General features: G+C 42.7%; 1 protein-coding gene across 12 annotated transcripts in view; it reads right to left on the bottom strand.

The window, feature by feature from the left end:
- Window positions 1-2,649: 2,649 nt before the first annotated feature.
- sox5 (SRY-box transcription factor 5) overlaps window positions 2,650-14,905 on the bottom strand; it is a 90,073-nt gene continuing 77,817 nt past the window's right edge. For 6 of the 12 annotated variants that reach the window (XM_035147593.2, XM_035147601.2, XM_035147595.2 and 3 more), the window contains 5 exons: window positions 11,891-12,066; window positions 8,857-8,959; window positions 8,185-8,358; window positions 6,870-7,086; window positions 2,650-6,132 (listed from right to left, as the gene is read on the bottom strand). In XM_035147593.2, coding sequence (XP_035003484.1) covers window positions 5,841-6,132; window positions 6,870-7,086; window positions 8,185-8,358; window positions 8,857-8,959; window positions 11,891-12,066 — 962 coding nt within the window. In that variant the 3' untranslated portion in view covers window positions 2,650-5,840. The remainder of the gene's footprint in view (window positions 6,133-6,869; window positions 7,087-8,184; window positions 8,359-8,856; window positions 8,960-11,890; window positions 12,067-14,905) is intronic. The other 6 variants (XM_035147594.2, XM_035147603.2, XM_035147605.2 and 3 more) reach the window with 2 other exon arrangements.

Here is a 14,905-nt window from a genome sequence, read left to right as displayed (position 1 = left end):
CTGTATATACTGTAGTATATCTGTTACATATTCTGTATATTTCCCTTATATGTCCTTTTTATATCTGTTACATATACTTTGTATATATCTTGTATATATCTTTTATATATTCTGTTATATATCCTCTGCATATTGTTATACATCCTGTATAAATCCATAACATATCCTTTATATATCCTGTATGTATCCTTTTATATTAATTTATATATCCTATGTATATTCTTTATCTAACTTGAGTATATTCTTTATATATGCTGTTATTTAGACTTCATATATTCTGTTATATATCAGCTTTATTGTCTTATGTATTTTTTCTGCCGGAGAAACAGTTTTGTCATCTTCAAATTCATTCACAAAGCGTTCTCTTCTTCATCAATAAAAATATTGTTGCATTACAATCAAATGTAATTCTAATATCGCAGCTTTTATTTCTCCTTTTTTTTTATTCCACTCTACAGTTCACTGTGTGTGTGTGTGTGCAGTCCCACCTCCTGCATTGTGAAGTGTGTACTCACACAGTATAAATGTAGTTATATATAATATCTAACAGGCCTGTTGGCCCTGGCTGCTCTGCTGCACTCAGCTCTCTAGCTGCTCTTGTCTCTGTATAATCCCTCCTCCTCATGAATACATTAACGCCGGAGCCTTAAACTCAGCTTAGCTGGCGGCTCAGCGTCACAGCACATCCTATTACCGACTTTAAATCATTAATGTGACATCGTTTTCACTCAATTTCCAAACACCCACGGTCGAGAAAAAAAGGCTGCACATTTGACTGAGCTGGCGCAGAGCGAAGGCCACAAGTCACCCAGTGGAAAACACACGTACGAGCGCGTCGAGACAAACCTATACGTTTCTGTGCACATGCGGGAGAAAAAAGTTAGAGGAAATTAATTCATATTGAAAAAAAAAAGCAGCTAAAGAGACGCTCAGATGTAAAGTGCCCACTGTAATAGTTTTCACTCCTTTGTCTCAACTATTGTGATGGAAATACCCAGTGGATAATTGTGGTTTAAGCTGAGCTAACACCTACAGTACACCTTAGGGTATCAGTGTGTGTGTGTACAGTTTATGCCTGTGTGTGTGATTTAATCTGAGTCTAGCCACCGTTTGCTTCCTCCAGCGTCTTGTGTAGTGCTGACAATAAAGGAAAAGAAAAAAAATCTGAATCCCCTTCCTGCTCCTCAACTATTCAAACATAAACCTTTTCTCAGGTTTTTACCTCCAGGCTGCCACTGAAAAATTCAACAACGCCCAGAGAACAACTTAGTCCTCCACTTACCGTAGGAGTTGTGGATCTGCCCCCGTCGTGCTTCTTTATTGCATCAAAGGGGCTTTTTCATGTATGTGTGTTTGTGTGTGTGTGTGTGTGAAGCTATGGTAATTAGCAAATCACGTAAAATCATCTCCTCGGAGTGCATTTAACTGTTTTTATGCGCCGAGCGTCTGACCTGGCGGGTGGGGGTCGATTGTGGAACATATGGACACAGATGGGGACAGCATATTAATGGGCACACTGAGTGGGGTTTTGTGTTTTGTTTTAACCTCTTCAAAATGGAGGCCTGAACATCCTCAACATCAATTAAAGATTTGTTTTCTGAACTGGCAACAGCGGCACGGGCAGCTGGCATCAGGCACTTTGACGGGGCTTCTCTCTTTTTTAACATGTACACACATTTCATCACCCGCTCACTCAGCACCCCTCCTCTTCCTCCTCGTCTCCCACGTTCCTTGTTGCGCTTAATTAGGTTATCAGGTTGCTAACGGGCCGCGATTCGGCTCCACGCCTCCCAGCTGACCCTCTGATTGGAGGGGCAAGAAGGTGGACTTAGCATAATTAACATGTTGTTATGGAGATGATTGAATTGTTCGGCGACACGCGGGTGAACGCCGCCGCTGTGATGACTGTATCACCATCATGTTGGAGGTGGAAAATAAAAATATCACCTGTTCATTAAGCCTTTAAAATGAATTTATCTCATTCATCTTTTCATTAATTTCACACAAACAAGTGAACAAGACTTTTTTTGCTGTATTTTTTTTGAAAAACAATGGCAGTGTATATTTGTATGTTTATGTGAACGTGTTGTATTGTGTGAATGCATGTGTGGAAGCGAAGAAGTGACCAGGACCAGCACAAGTTTTACCGAACACATTGCTGTCTTTATTAGAGCCTTGTCTGGCAGTAATACTGAAAAAAAAGTGAACTTAGAACAGATGGTGGTGGCAGCCCACGGCTTTTTTTTTTTTTCATGTTTTTCTTTATTTCTTTGATATTTTTTTTGTGAGAGTACTGCAACTCTGGCATTTCTGTGGCATGTATATAACATCAATAAAAGAGACAGTAGGGAGAGAAAAAAAAAGAAATATACAACTTATATTACACTGTGTTATGAACAAAATATAAATCTATAACTCTATGTTATATTTACATAATTATCTTTCTTGATTTTTCAAGTTGAGATGGTAAGATATTTTTTTTTACTTGTAATAATTCTTACTTTGTTTTGAGCTCCACTCATGACTTTGATTGTCTTAAATAATATTATCATCATCATCATCATCATTTTCATTGTCTTGATATGGGGACAGACCTTGCCAGCAGGGATGATTGACGTCTTAATGCCCCCCCGATCCCCCAAGCCCCACCCACCCCTGTGATACCCTAAAAGGTGGCTCGATCCACTCTGTACTCTCCCCCCTCTCTCTCCAGCATCGGGTTGAACCACAGCGTGATAGCAGGGGTGACTATACAGCAAAATTAAGAGCCGGAGGCTCATGAAGTGGCGCATGGCGAACATCTATATTGTGATTGTTGGGGGGGATCACTATGTGACGGCACACCTGAAGAGTAGTCATGGCTCCTGTAGCATCAGCGTGGAGCTAAAACAAAGCAAAGGGCTCCTGATGAGAAGTGACTGATACTGTAAGTGCGTCTGGTCGTCTCACACACACACACACACACACACATGCACACGCATAAACGCACACACACAAACGCACACACACAGTGGAACACCCTTGGTGGATCATGGTAAACACTGCTTTCCTATCATTAAAAAAATAAAAATTCACTATCACTATCACAAAAACTAAATATATGTATGTTTTTAAATCTAGAATACTACAAAAATGACAGCATAGGATTTGTTTGGTTGTCATGATAATCTCTTCGTTTTTAGTGTGTGTGAATGTGTTAGTGATTGTGTTTGTGCATGCATATGTGTGTGTGTGTGGATCCAACCCACTGATGTTCCACTGTGTCTCAGTGAGGCGGCCAAACAAGTAAACGGGGACGGGATTCTTTGTTCACTGAAAACAGTTTCCAAAAGTGATAAAAACTGATTTCCCAAAAAAAAAAAAAAAAGGCAAAATAAAACAGAGGAAACTTCACATTATACATTATAATAACCATTACAAATAAAATTATTATGACAATTTAAAAAAAAACATTTTTCTCTGACTGCACAGAGTCTGAGTGCTTTTCAGAAATAGGTGTGGACATAGAAAGGTTTACATCTTCAGCTCGGAGGAGGGCTGGTGTCGAGTCCGTCAGTCCAGCTCGCTGTCCTAACTCCACCCACCTGCCCACCCATCCGCAGGATTAATACAAAAAAAATTAACGCGTCAAAAAAAGAAGGGAACAAAGAAACAAAGAAAAGGTAAAATGACAACTTTTGTTTAGATCTAAATACCTACAGCTATAATAGAATAATGTTTCATTGACTGTCATAGTTTCATATGGTCATAAAAAACCGATAAAGAGAAAAATAAATTATACTGTACATAACTTACTAAACTTAGGAAACGCTGACCGTCCTTATAATTATTGTTAATAATATTATTAGACTAGAGGCAGCTTGAAGAGAAAATAATAAAATACAGTATTCAAATACAAACAAAAACACTGACTGGCTGACTTCACCTCGGCTCTGCCCACTGGGGACAGCAATACGACGCTGATTGGAGGGAGTGGGAAAACACTGAGGGACAGAACAACAGTTTGTGTGTGTGTGTGTGTGTGTGTATATGTGTGTATTTGTGAATGTGCATACGTGTGCTACAGTAAAGCTAAATCCATACTTCTACGTTTTCGTTTGAAAGCGGAGTTTCCAAACTCAAACGAGTGTTTCAGTTTTAATACCCGTCCATTCTAACCCGCCTGAACGCATATAACGTGACCACGTACATTGGGCATGTGCGTGCAGGTTTACATGGGAATTGTCGCAGATTGCTTGAATAATAGCTCATCTCCTGCATATAGGCAGTTGTATCATTGTAAAATGTAGTTTCAATGCACAACAGCTGTTAGCAAAGACGATAGGGTCAGCAACACGTGTATTTGATTATCCATGTTGCATTCTACACTGGTAGCCGAGGCTGATGTTGGTAGTTTTCTGACAGGAGCCTGACGAATCAGTGAAGGCTACGCAGTGACCGGAAAGACCCAATCAGCAACGGTTGTGAGTGTCTATATTGTCGTTTTCAAACATCTCAGTTTCTGCTCCCCAGTTTTCAAACTAAAACGGAGCCAGCAGCGTTTCCAAACTTCACCATTTTAGCGGCTCTAAACATACACATAGTAGTGTGGATGTAGCCTGAAGCACAGAAGCAGCATGAGTTGCCTGTCTTTTCTGTGTCCTGGACGTTTTTCGCTTCTTTCTTTTTTTGCATTATATAAAAAAAAAAGAAGAAGATCACACCCAGTAAAATGAGTACACAGAACACACCGACACTCACACACACTGTCGAAGCTGAGCGATGTCCCGCCCTGCGACGAGATCGCGACAGAAAGGGGACGGAGCGAGAGGGAAACTGGCGGATTGTCTCACAACACAGTGCTTTCGCGTCTTGCTCCGTGACGCCCCAGGGACTCACCCCCTTCCTCCCCACCTCCCCCACCCTGAAAATCCAGTGAAAGGGGGAACGGTCCACGCTGCGCTGCCGGACCGTCCCGTTGGATTCCAAACAGGTGGGGGTCGGTGGGGGAGGGGGCAGTCACAAAAACACAGAGAAAAAAAGGGGAAGGGGAGGGTGGTCGCTGACAGCACGCTGCGAGGTCGAAGAAAAGATATCGTTTTTGTTAAAAATAAACATGTCTGATATCTCTCAGGTGCTTAACAACAAAACAGGGGGGAAAAGAAATGTCTCTTTTTTCTATTATTATTCAAACTTGTAGCACAAAAACAACAAATCACATTCACAAGCCACTTATTGGCACCGTGTACCTGAGTGAGAATATTATAGAACCAAAGAACAAAAAAAGCTGTTTTTTTTCTTTAAAAGTGTCTCTTGATAACAAACAGGTCCGCCATCTTAAAGTGTCATCTGTTTGGCCTTTTGACAGGTCCACTGTTCCGTCGTTTTTCGTTTTCAAAACGTCTCCTCGTCTACAAACGGGTCTAAAAGGTTGCTTTTTCTGAGAGTGATTTTTTTATTTCTCCTCACTTGGTGCATTACTCAAACTCTTGCAGTAGTACTTGAGTATTCCTCAGCAAGCTTCAGGAGTCGTCTCCGGTCATCTCCTCCTCCCAGACTCCGGTTTGTGTAACAGTCAGTGTGAGTGACAGGTCCTGTGCTTCAGTTGATTGATCAGATGCTGGTATCAGGACTCCGGTGGGAGGGGAGAGGGGTATTAGGGTTGGGGTCTGGCTCTGTTAAAAGAGTCCATGTCAGTAAGGAAGTGGGTAAAGGGTGGCAGGTTTTTGGGAGATTGGGACTCAAAGTGATTGGCAAAAGAGAAAGTTCTTCCTCCTGATTGGTGGGTTTGGGATTTTTTTTAAGGGGTGGGGGTTAACCAGTTGTGATTGGCTTTAGAAGTACGCGGCTCTCGCGGCGTCCTATTGGGTGATATGGTTCTCGTTATCGCTGGTGTAGTCGGCCTCTTCGTCCTCGTATTCAAACTCGTCGTAGCCGTTGCTGTCGTCCAGCCGCAGCTCCTCCTCCTTGATGCGTGGCTCGTCCCCCTTCAAGCCGGGCATGTGGGGGTTCTGGTGGTGGTTGGCGTTGGGTTCGGGGCTGCTGGACATGCTTGAGTGCTCAGAGGGCATCTGGGGTGAGGGTATCCCCGCCATGGACAGGGCACCTGGGTAAACCACGCCCGCTGAGGACAAGGGCAGCTGGCCCTGCTGCCTGTAAACACAGAGGGGGAAATATGAATCATCCAATCACATTATATATTATACCAGAATGGCACTCAGTACAGAGTAAGTGTCCAACAGTCGCCTTAAATTCAATCAAACTGCACCAAATTGCAAACTCTTGGAAAATATCTGTCCCCTAAATATGCCTGGTTTTATACCATATCCTTCCACCAAGTTTCGTGGAAATCTGTTTCGTTGTCTGTTTTTTTATATGAAAAAAAATCCAGTTTTAAGGAAGGAAAAAAGTACTTTATATACTCATGATTGGGTCCAGACCCCAGGGTTGGAAACTTTTTTTCTTGAGCTTTTGCATTATAACAACAAATCTTCTACATCAAGAAAAAAATGATCTTGAAAATGGTTTGCCCCAAAACCAGAATAATCATGAAAAAATAAAATCAAAGTTAGTTTCCAAGTTATTTCAAACCTTGTTGCTTACTGGACATTTACAGCAACATTATGAATCAAATGTACTTCATGTTCAATAAATACTGTAGAAAATGATTTGTTTTTAAAATATCCACCATGAGATGTGGTTCCTGTATGAACAAAAACATCTAATGAGTTTATATTAACACTTCATTCACTCTATTTATGTGTTAATTATAGTATAAATATAAAAACACAAAATCCCCTCTAAGTATAAAAACTACTTGCTTCCTTATGACACATGTTTCCATTTGGGCCCCATTTCTAAGCAACACGAGTGGAAAACAGTCGTCTTACCCCACACTGAAATATTGTCTCATTTCCTGTCTGCGGGACCTCATGATGGCCTTGTACTCGCCAATACGCAGCTTCTTGCCGTCCACCAGGCAGGTGCGTTTGGGCCTCGGCTTGTACTTGTAGTCTGGGTACTTTTCCAGATGCTGCTTGCTGAGGCGAGCCTGCTCCTCGTAGTATGGCTGCTTCTCCAGGTTGGTCATGGCTTTCCAGCGCGAGCCTGGACGGAGGGAGAGAGAGAGGTGGAGGAAAACACTGTTAACAATCCCATCGATCTGTTTCGGTCACACAGCGTGTCTGCAACTGGCGAGTGTAACTGAAGCACGATAAGAGAAATAACGGCAGAGCTGTAAACGTTAGAACAAACCATTAAAGAGGGTTGTGATTATTTTACAGGAGCATGATGATAAAAATCGGTTTTGAGGAGGTGATTTAATTTGATCTTGTACGTCGGCGTGGAAAATTAATTACAGAGTGTGGGAGGTACAAATGTCTGTGTGACATGTGTGACCCTATATCACGTCTGCATACTGTCACTCAGTTGAAAAACACACACACACACACACACACACAAAAGATAATGGTGGAAGTTTCACCCGGTGAGGAGAACGCAGATCTGGGAAAGTGAGGTTAATGAGCAGAACAGCGAGGACGACAGGTACTCATCTAAACTAATGAGGACTTCACTTAACCTGCTGCCATCTCTCTGAGCTCAGTTTCTGCTCATAGATTTGTACCATCACTCTCCTGCATGTGTGTGTCTGTGTGCGCGTGGGTGTAATCTTGAGCACGTTTTTCCCTGTGTGTTTCATATCTGGGCTGAATTTGCACTTGACTACTGTATGTTTAATGGGTAAAAGCTGTCAGCACTTGGCTGTTCTCGCTCTGCTTTTTGTCTGTTCTGCGATCTGTTAGCAATCGAGAGACAGAGGGGGAGAGAGGGGGAGAAAGAGGGGGAGAGAGCAGGCTTATTAAAACCAGATTTCCCTGTGTTATAAAACGCTTAGGAGCTCTTTAAAATGTCAGGGCCGATCCCGGCGGTCCGGGGGAAATGTCAGGCGGCCTCGCGCTGCTTGTTTAATGCATAATGAATTATATCATCATTTGTCGGAGCCGCGCTCTCCCCAGCCGTTCATTAACAGCAGCTTACACAATGCCGCCGCTTGTAAGGAAATCACCGCAAGCTTATATTTGTGTGTGTGTGTGTTTGAGAAAGCGGGAATCATAACCCACAGTGCATGCATCTTCCTTTATAGTGGTGACAGGGGTGAGACAAAGGCTACGCGCTCGTGTGTGTGGCTGGGGGTGTGTGTTTTACCGAGGATCTTGCTGATGTTGGAGTTGTGCATGTCGGGGAAGGCCTGCAGAATCTTTCTCCGCTCGTCCTTGGCCCAGACCATGAAGGCGTTCATTGGCCGTTTGATGTGAGGCTCGCTGGTGCCGCGACCCCGGGCCTCCCGGAATATCCTGGAGTCCGACACGCTGGGGGAGCCTGAGGAGGGGAGGAGACGGAGGGAAGGTTTTATAGAGACAATATAGAATACAGACGTAAATAAGGTGCTTTACAAGAGTGTTTTCCTTTATGACATTCTCTTAAGGGAAAACCAATGACATTTATTTGATTTTAATTCAATATGTTTAATTCTATGCTTGATGGGTTGAGAAAATTCTGTTGCTTCTCAAAGATATAAAACTGCATAAAAATCTGATCATTTATTTGAAAGAAGCTGAAATGTCAAATTCTTCTTAGCTCATTAAAAGTTTGAGAGATGCAGGGTTTTCACAGGATGTCAACATGAAAAAAGCATGTTGTTGATGTACATACATGTTTTAGTGTTAGTTATATATCCCCTTATAAAACTCCTAAACTTAAGAACAACATTTAGTCGCCTAATTCTTCTATATAGCAATTGAAAGTAAGTTTTGTCACCTAAAAGACTCCATGCACAAGTGTGTGTGTGTGTCCTTGTGTGTGTGTGTGTGCGCCTACCGTCAGAGTCTCCGCTCATGGTGAAGTCCAGCATGGCGTGGCTGAACTTGTCCTCCGCCTGCTGCTTCAGCTGTTGACTCAGACTCTCCAAGGCGGCCTTGTCCTGAACAACACAAACAGTTCACAGCGAGTGAGTCAGTGACTGTGAACTGTATGAATGAACCAAACCACGGACCTGTAGTGACGCCGGCTCGTTTCCTTTCTCATCACCAAACATCATCGTTCATGTGGCCGATTTTAAATAATAATAATAACAGTTTTGTGTAACAAAAAAAATGGTTTTGAAGCATAAAAATCAAACAAGATGTTCACTGATCTAAAGCCAAGTTTGTCCAGTGAAACTCTTTAAACTTCAGTTACCAATAAGTGAAGGAATCTCAGTCTCATTCTAGTCTAATGTGCAATAAATCAGTTAATAATATTGTTATTATTAATGAATCCAAACAGAGAGAAAGCAGATAAATAGCAGCAGTAGTTTCGGTACATAGACAGTTTGTGATTTTGTTCATTTCCATGTCAATCTGCGGAAATGTTAATGTCAACATCAAATTGTTAGAGTGCTTTGCGCCTGCACGCTTGGACCCACATCTGTGTGTATGTTTGCATGTGCAAGAATGTTGATTACATTTAGTCCTGTTTGCATGTTTAGGGATTGGTGTGTACACTGTATAATATATGTGTGTGTGTGTGTGTGTGTGTGTGTGCAGCGACTCCTGGCAGCCACCTGCGAGAGCCGAGTGCGGCTGCTTGCCTCTCTCCTGCAGAGGCCCCGGAGGGTCGACGCATTATTGAGCGACAGAACGAGTGACTGCGGCGCAGGCGAGAGCGAGGCCACGCCGCGCGTCCCCCTGGGTATTTATTACAACCAATAAAAGGCTGATTTACTGAGCATTTACATGCTTAATGCAAACAGCCGGCACACTCTGCACTAGAACCTGGCTGCCGACGAACACACACATGCTCTGGCACAAACACACACCCACTCACCCACACACACACTGTAGTGCACCAGCATTTTACAGTTTAATTATACGATTAGCGCCGGCACCCAAAACACTGTCGTCTTTTCAAACAACCTTCCAAAAAGTGTCCCTCTCCATTTACATGTGACCCTGGCGAGCTGGCTGACTGGTGGAGGGAGGGCAGAATGATAATGAAATGCATTTTCTCTGTTTTTAGTCCAACGGAGTTTAATTGTTAGAGATAATTTCCCCCCCGAGATTGGAATAAATATGGCTAAAAAGACAGGGAGGGGAGAGGGAGATAAAAAGCCAGAGACCTACTGGAAAATGTTCATTTTTGTGTTTTTAAAAGCCATTTAAAAAGTACTTAATTTTGAATTCATAATGTTTTAATGAATAAACAATAATCTTTGGTTGGGTTAGAATGATTTAGTCATTTTATATGTAAATCAGAGATGTTTTAGATGATCAGTCGAACCTTATGCCAGGAATTAACAGAGCATAAAATATGTCTCACAGTTTTAGATTTAAAGATTAAATGTGCTGTTGCAACACTGTGATGCTGTGTGTGTGTGTGTGTGTGTGTGTGTGTGTGTGTGTGTGTGTGTGTGTGTGTGTGTGTGTGTGTGGCTGCAGAGACAGAGATGAACAGGGAGACAGAGTGGATGACAGCCTAGTCTGACATTAAGCCCCGGTACAGTACATGAGAAAAGTGGATTGAATGGCTGACACTGGAGCCAAGACACAAAGTAGCGACAAAACTAATCCTCTGAGTGTGTCAGAGATGACACCGTGGTATCCGAGCGCCGAGATGCTTCGCACTTGCACGCGTAGCACAAAGCCAACGGGCCGAGGAGATGGGAGTCGGCTAGCATCGGAGTCATGGTTGCTTAAAAAAAAAAAATATATATATATATATAAAGCTGAGACTTTAAATTAAACAATGTGAGAACTTGAAGTGTGTTTTTACTATTTAAATTCTTAATTTAACATGAAAAACTGCATTGTTTAAACCTTTTAAATTGTGAATGTTTTATCTTATAAACCATTATAACATATATTCTTATATGATAAAATATAGTAGTTTAGTAAAAAAGGACAAAAACAATGCATGTAATAAGGTGTAATAAAATTGCTAAAACCCTCCATCTAATGCAATGGCCGTGTTGAACAAACTATAAAAAACACAATAAAATATTTAACTTTCCTGCAGAATTTATCAAACTTCCTCAGGATCTTGTAGATGTAACTGTTTATAAGACTGAAGTGTTTACACTGTATCTCCAGTAGATTACTGTCTACACTCTGTCTTAACGTGCGCAATAAACCTGGGCTGAATACAGTGTGGGTTTGACTGTTTGAAACAGAAAGAGACAGATAGAGATGTTGAGTGTCAGCGGTGCAGATGCTTCAAGTGCACTGAATGCTTGCTCTGTGTGTGTGTGAGCGAGCGTGCACGACCTGACTCCCAATGTGTTTAACAAATAACCACAATTTAGCCACGCTGCCGAGGAGCCGGTGCCGTCACTTCGCATTACTGTCTCCCCGACGCTCCGCTTTGCCACACACACACAAACACGCACGCACGTAGCCCTGCAGTGCGCCTTACAGACACACTCATTACCTCTGAGACGCCTCTGGTTCTACCTTATCTGGCCCCGTTTAGCTTCAGCACATTTCAGCGAGCACAATGTACACTGATTTGCCTCCTACATGGTGCGGTAGGGATGGCACATGGCACGACAAATTATTACAATCGAACAATGAGCTGACGCAGCTTGTGAGGACTTTGGATACTCTTTTTCTTCCTTTTGGGAGAATTTATGAATTTAGACTCATTCCTCATAAAAGTCCTGCATGCATTTGCATCCCAAAGATCAGAACAAATATACATAAAGACTTTAAAGTGCACAAGTGGTCTTAAAGATACAATTATGGATATTTTGTTTTATAACACCAATGATTTTGTACGATTTCATTATATTTAAAACATAATTTCTCCTTCTAAACTTTAGCTACAGCACAGTTTGACACCATGCCCAGCTTTATAGGTATAATTTAAAGTTGTCTACCTTGTCGGTGCGTCCGTTGTTGAGGCTGAGGTTGGTGACGGCAGCCACCTTTGCGTCCAGGACCTGCTGCTCCCGCTTCAGCTGCTCCTTCATCTGCCGGGCCTCGGCGAAGGCCTTGCTCACCGCCTCGTGGTCGTTCAGGTAGGCTGTTGAGGACAGCGATGACAACAAGTCTGCTGAGGCACAGACAGGTACGGAGACGCAGAGAGGACGAGCAATTAATTCGGTTTTGCACATTTGGCAATAGTCTGTGAAAATGTTGATCGAATTCATTTAGAGCATCTTTATCTACTTTACGTATACTTGAAATCTGTGTGTGTGTGTCTTTAGGTTTGGGAGGCTGGCAGGAGGTTTTCAACTGGAATAAATCTTCCCCTGAACCATAAGGTAAAGACATTCCCGTGCACTTGATGAGGGGAGTTTGGAGTGTGTGTGTGTGTGTATGTGTCACTCTCTCATTTTCTGTGTGCGTCTCTCTCTATGACTTGAAGGCACACACACACACACGCACTGACCATTTTAGCCTGTCGAGCTGGGCATGTGAGTCATAGTCTGCCCATAGCTAGCCTTGGAACATACTGCCCACCACCTCCCCACCTGCCCTCAGCCGTACACACACACACACACACACACACACACACACACACCCCCTACCTCTTCTCATCTGAACCCTCACTGTCCTACTTTGACAAGAGGTGACCAGATGACTCTTATTAAGGCTAAAAGTCCTGCTAATTTCCCCGTGAGAGAACATCTGCCCCGCTGCCCGGCAAAGATCAGATCTCCTCGTCACCTATTATTTGTATTATTTCCGCAGCTTAGCCGCCGATGAGGCATCTGAGGCATCTGCCCTGACCGCAGTGTGTATTTGTGTGTGATTGTGTGCGCTGCTATCGCCTCTCTCTATCAGCCGTGTTAGCTCTTAACAAAGAGCTGTGGCTGGCTTATGGGGCCTTTATCTGCGCTAATCCGCACCGCTAATGCCATCTCAGGCCAGATTACCAGCTTCAGATTGGTAATGACAGAGCCGTGAACTCTTTCAGAAGTCATAACCGGAAAATCTGGATGTGAGCGGGGGCCGAAAAGGGGGGGCGGGAGAGTACAGAGGAGGGAGAGGAGAGCGGGCAATGGAATCGGGTGGCAGTCAATTTTAATCTGGTGTCAAAAGAGAGGGGGGGCCGATGGATATTCTTGTGTGCGGGTCGCTCTCAGACTGACAGCAATGCCGACCATCCAGACAAGTGAATGTGACCCAGATAGAAGGGAAGGGGGTCTCTCTCCCTCTCTCTTCTCACCCCACACACAAGTTTAGTGAGCACCAAATCTCTCCAGACAGGCGCAAATACATTTTCACCCACAAAAACACTCTGGCCGGGAGATGAGGGACAAAAAAACCAAATGTATGATTATGGCAGAGGTTGCAGGCGCTGACAGCCCTTCAGTTTGGTTTGAGTGGATGGATGGATGGATGGTTGGAAGGATGGACATGCCTCTAGGTTGGTAGGTGTCAAAATCGAAAGAGAGGTGCACTATGGAGAAGTTATCAGAGACAGACTGAAACTGTCCCCCAACAATCTTCTTTACACTAAATAAACCAATATTACTTTACTACTTGTCTATTAATATACCTCTCTAACACTATGCAAAATTCTATGAAGGTTCATATAATCAGTATTGAGGTAGATGTAGGTTTAAGTACAAAAACCACAATTAAAAACTACATTCTTCTGTGTTAAATTGTTACTGTTTATATCACTTTAATTTTGTAGTTGTTTAAGGTGGAGCTAATTTATATACTATATAAACTTTTGATTGGTTTAATTCGTGAATTAAAATAAACTGAGTTTCTATTGAATAGGTATTGCTGTATGAATGTAAAGTAACAAGTAACTAAAGCTGTCAGATAAACATTTGATTTAAGTGCAAGTAAAGGACTTGAGTTGGTTGTACTAAGATTCATTTCCGTCATCTTTGCGGTTGTTTTATTTGTCTCTGGAAGATTTTGAAAAAATTCTAAAACCCTTTGTTCTAACCCAACAAAAAATACTTTTAACTTCCATATGACTCAAACTGAAGAAAAGACACATATGGATTCTGTAATTAGAATTTATATCTGTGAACATTTCCAGTCTTCATCACTGACTAGAGTGCTGCCACCATTTTTAATTCCACTGCATCCTCTGCATGTGTGTCTGTCCGTCTGTTCCTGTTCTCGCTTAATTTAAATAACCTGAACACACGCTCACTCCCACATCAAAACGACCGCCTCTAGACTCTTTTCCAATTTGTCCGCCCCCTCTATCCCCCTCTGAACTTGCAACAAGATTCCTAATATGAACCGTAATAACAAATGTGCTGGTGCCTGCCTGAGTAAACTCAGTGGCAACAGATGGGACCTATGTGTTCCTACGACATGACTTGGATGTGCAACACAAAAACACACTGGTATCCACACACAAATAATTCCGCAGGGATCACACACAAACTTTAAACACTGTAATCCATTTTTCTGAACAAAAAACATCTGGGACCGCAAATCCACTAATCTGATATTAAATCCTCCGATTTGTTGAAAAACAGTGAGATTAGCCAAGAAGTCAGAAAAAAATGACTAACTGCCTATTGCATAGGAGGAGGAGGTGGGATTGTGTTAATGTGAGTGTGTGCGTGTGTGTGTGTGTGTGTGTGTGTGTGTGTGTGTGTGTGTGTGTGCTGTCATTGTGTCATTGATGCTGGGTGTTTTGCGCTGTCCTGGCTCATGTAAGAGGCTTGTCTAATCTCATTGGTGATACCTCCTGTCTGTCATGTGCTCCTCTCTTTATTATTCCCCCTCGCTTCATCGCTTGGGAAAAAAAATGTGCTAATCCCCATCTCTCTCTCTCTCTCTCTCTCTCTTGCTCTCTCTCTCCCTCTCTATCTCTCCTATGTCTCTCTGTCTCTTTCACTCACTAATAAACACATAACAATGAAGCAGCCCCGAGGCAAACAGCGACATGGAACAAAAACACAAACACA

The sequence above is a fragment of the Hippoglossus stenolepis genome, chromosome 22, assembly GCF_022539355.2.
Source record: "Hippoglossus stenolepis isolate QCI-W04-F060 chromosome 22, HSTE1.2, whole genome shotgun sequence".
Lineage (NCBI taxonomy): Eukaryota > Metazoa > Chordata > Actinopteri > Pleuronectiformes > Pleuronectidae > Hippoglossus > Hippoglossus stenolepis.
This window is presented reverse-complemented; position numbering and strand designations above follow the sequence as displayed.